At 34.6% G+C, this 3471-nt stretch overlaps 1 protein-coding gene across 1 annotated transcript; it reads right to left on the bottom strand.

Moving 5' to 3' along the window:
* Positions 1-2147: 2147 nt before the first annotated feature.
* On the bottom strand, positions 2148-3079 carry LOC149139323 (postsynaptic protein-like protein). The gene is made up of 4 exons (XM_089447326.1): positions 2877-3079; positions 2669-2786; positions 2478-2569; positions 2148-2385 (listed from the first exon to the last, which is right to left on the bottom strand). The coding sequence occupies exons 1-4, from the start codon at positions 2890-2892 to the stop codon at positions 2321-2323; spliced, it is 291 nt and encodes a 96-aa protein (XP_089303452.1). The 5' UTR covers positions 2893-3079; the 3' UTR covers positions 2148-2320.
* Between the last annotated feature and the right edge of the window lie 392 nt (positions 3080-3471).

Raw genomic sequence — 3471 nt, 5'->3', positions numbered from 1 at the left:
TACCCACGAGCTTGTTTGCTTCTCCATTATTTTAACCATTTACCTAATAGAAAATTGTACCCCGATGAAGTTTCTCAAAACAAAGAAATTTGAGCTTGTTGAAGGTGTTGTGGAAATGAGTTCAGAATACCACAATGTTGTCAATATATCAGTGATATTTGCGCCACTGGTTAGAGTATCCAACCAAGAAAATGGGTGATCACTGATCAGAGAAAAGGGCCAAAAAGACCACCACAGAAGAGGGAAAAGGATCCCCTTCCTTATCCTTTCTATATCAAAGATTGGCTTGCATATACTTCTTGGTACAATAAGAACACCTTAGATCCAGGAAACCAATTAATCAAATTCAAGAAAATGGAAATCAAGACAAAAGAATGCTGTATATAGAAAATCAGACCTACATAAAAGGGTAAATCTCCCATAAATAAGCAGATCCTATAATAAATATCAACAAACAAACAAAATACATACCTAAATTGCAATTTTTGAGTGGTAAGATGAGAATACCACAGTGTTGTCTGATATATGCATCACTACTTAAGACATTCAACCAAGAGAATATCCATTCAACAATCTGAAACTAATTTCTTTTCATATAGACAGAATTTCTCTACTTATTTTGCAGCAGAATAGGAACAGAAATAAATACTCAATCACACAAATCAACAACACAATTTTTCTAGGGAACCTAACTGGGAAAACCCTCTGCTTGATTGAGAATTTTATTAATAGAAATTTAGAGCAATGAATCTCTTACAACACAATCCTGTTTCAATAGAGAAAACAACTTATTCTCCCTGCTAGTCCTTTGCTTGAAACACCTTGCAAGAATGGTGATCCTGCTTCTTCCATCCCTTTGCGGACTCCTGGAGCCCTATTTCCTAGCACATTCCACTTCAATCTATGCACATAGGCTACTCCTATTAACTTGGAATTACCTCCTAATTCCTAGCACAATTCTCAAGGGAAAATAGCCTCTACCAATCTGTGCATTTGCTTCTCTTGCACACTCTTCCTCTCACTAGCTCACACATCCAACTATGACCAGGGACCAGGAAACACAGCCTCAACCTGAAACCAAAAACAAAAAAGCTATGATGATTTTTCCAACCTGTGTATGCTAGTAGCCTTTTGAATCTGCTATGTTGATACTATGTAGTTCTTTTTATTGGCACCTAGAGAGGATTGTGTGTATATAATAAATAGTAAGTTGTAACTAATCTAGACAATGCCTGCAGGCAAGAGAATGTATGGACTGAAACTCAACGGGTCCTGTTTTAGGTGTCCATATGCTATGTACTGGACTCTCTCACTCACAGAGCTATATAAATAGATAATTCCTTCTGATTATAAAAAAATGTTGCTATCTACATTAACATCTGTCGGAGTACCAAACTACTCTAAATGACAACAGAAGGGAGTCATGCTATATTTATATTATAGCGTTAAAATGATCAATCCATGTTGTTATTATGTTAATATACAGACTTTAATTTCACGGCATGTACAAACATCTTAAACAAATATGCAGGAAAGAAAACTCAGCGTTGAGTTCACATTTAACTTTTAGCTTCAAAAGACCCCGAAAAGTTGTATTAAAATTTAAACTTACGCATGACACACTCATTTGAGCAATAGTATTAACTGGAGCCTGCGGATGCGACAAGAATCTGCAATCTTTGCTCCGTCAATGATGGATACATCTTGCATTAAAGATTAGTTTTCAAAATCTTGAGAAGCGGCTCATCCAGTAGCTAACTATCATTGGGATTTTCATGCTGAGCTCCCACTAGTAAGCTATGTATCCTGTTTTCCCAGCATCGAGTGGTGCCCGTGGCATGGAAAAAACATTTAAAAAAAAAACATTAACTTTTAAAAGTAAGGACAAAATTATTTAAAGTTGCTTACTCATAATGTAGGCCTCCAATTCTTTAAAAGTTGTTATAAATCGTTCGTGACACTTTTAATATGGGAAATGAATAACCACAATTTCAAAATCAGGCTTTCTTCCATCCCAAAATATGTTCACAGTATCTATGGCTGAGGCAAAATCCCAAATAAACAACAATATGAATATAAGCAGACTACATGTGCTAGTAAAAGTGTAATACCAGATACCAGTACATTAAATCGAAAAAAGTTCATGGTACTCCATAAAAGAAGGAATCTCTATTAGGTAAATAAAATGTAACAAACATCCACAACGCAATGGATATTACAGTGATCCTGGTAATGATTAATGATTCAGAAACTGTATACATAAAAATAGCAATCTGTTATGTTCCCCCATCGTAGGTTAGAGAGATGTTCCAATAACAAGCTACACATTGCTCTGCTTGTAGTGAGTTGTGTCAAGCACTTGCTTTCCACACATGGAGCAAACACCTGCAAAAGAAGAATATGAAATAAATTACTGGTTTAATTTTGTGTGCATATATAGTATATACAATAATTAAAATCAGGGATAGACGACATACCTTTCTTGTAAGCACAGGAGAGGCAATACTTGCCCTCTTGGTGGAGCTGCTGTTTGCATATTGTACATTTAACTGTGCCATAAGGTGTCCATCTGATCTCAAAACATGATAATAAAAAAATCATAAGAATTGAAAAAATACAGAGAGAAAAAAAATAGCTAGAATAAATGAAAAAAAGGTTAATTGGGTACCTGTGCTTCTTAGACAAAAGTTTATTCTCATTGACCTTACGCCCTCCACTTTCGGTTGTATTGCTTGCGCCCTCTTTCCATTTGTCCGGAACAATCACCTTTGCCAGCTTCTTCTCGCCTGCACAGAAATAAGTCCGTTGTTCGTCTATTAATTGAATTTTTGATGGATTTAAAAGACGATTTATAGGGCCTTTTTATCAATACTTACACTTGTCGCACACCATTGTTGCAATTCTGAGTTACTGATGGAGACGGCGGCCCTCGAATTTCGATTTAATGCAACCACTGAAAATAAGTTTCAGGTGGAATGTCTTCGGTTCTCTTCTCTGGCACTTTCGAAGCTTTTCAGAATCAATTGAGATCAGTTCCCTTCGCACGCCTTCATCCGTATATGTTCCTTCCCCACCCGTGTATTTGTTTACATATATTACCCTTTTACATCAATAATGTAATATTTTTTATTCACCCAAAATTTTAGAATTAAATTTAATTTAAACCATTGACCATGTCGGCTGGCTGTGTTTTTTTCCAAAGGAAAGTGGTAAAATCTATCCTAATTCAATAGGCAATCCGTTACTCTTAATTAATATGGTTTACTTCATCATGGTTATTTTAGGAAATTAGGATATAGTTTCTCTTACTATTACGGAGTGTATTTGGGTTTTTGAGTTGTTATTAAAAAAAAATATTTATATGTTGAAAAAAAATTTCTAATCAAAAAGTAATTTTAATTTTTATGTGTATTTAGGTTGTTATTAAAAAAAATTATTTATATTAAAGAAAAATATTTTTTAATTAAAACG

The sequence above is a fragment of the Pinus tabuliformis genome, chromosome X (genome assembly GCF_031772625.1).
Source record: "Pinus tabuliformis cultivar Carrire ecotype Pingquan chromosome X, CPIR1, whole genome shotgun sequence".
Lineage (NCBI taxonomy): Eukaryota > Viridiplantae > Streptophyta > Pinopsida > Pinales > Pinaceae > Pinus > Pinus tabuliformis.
This window is presented reverse-complemented; position numbering and strand designations above follow the sequence as displayed.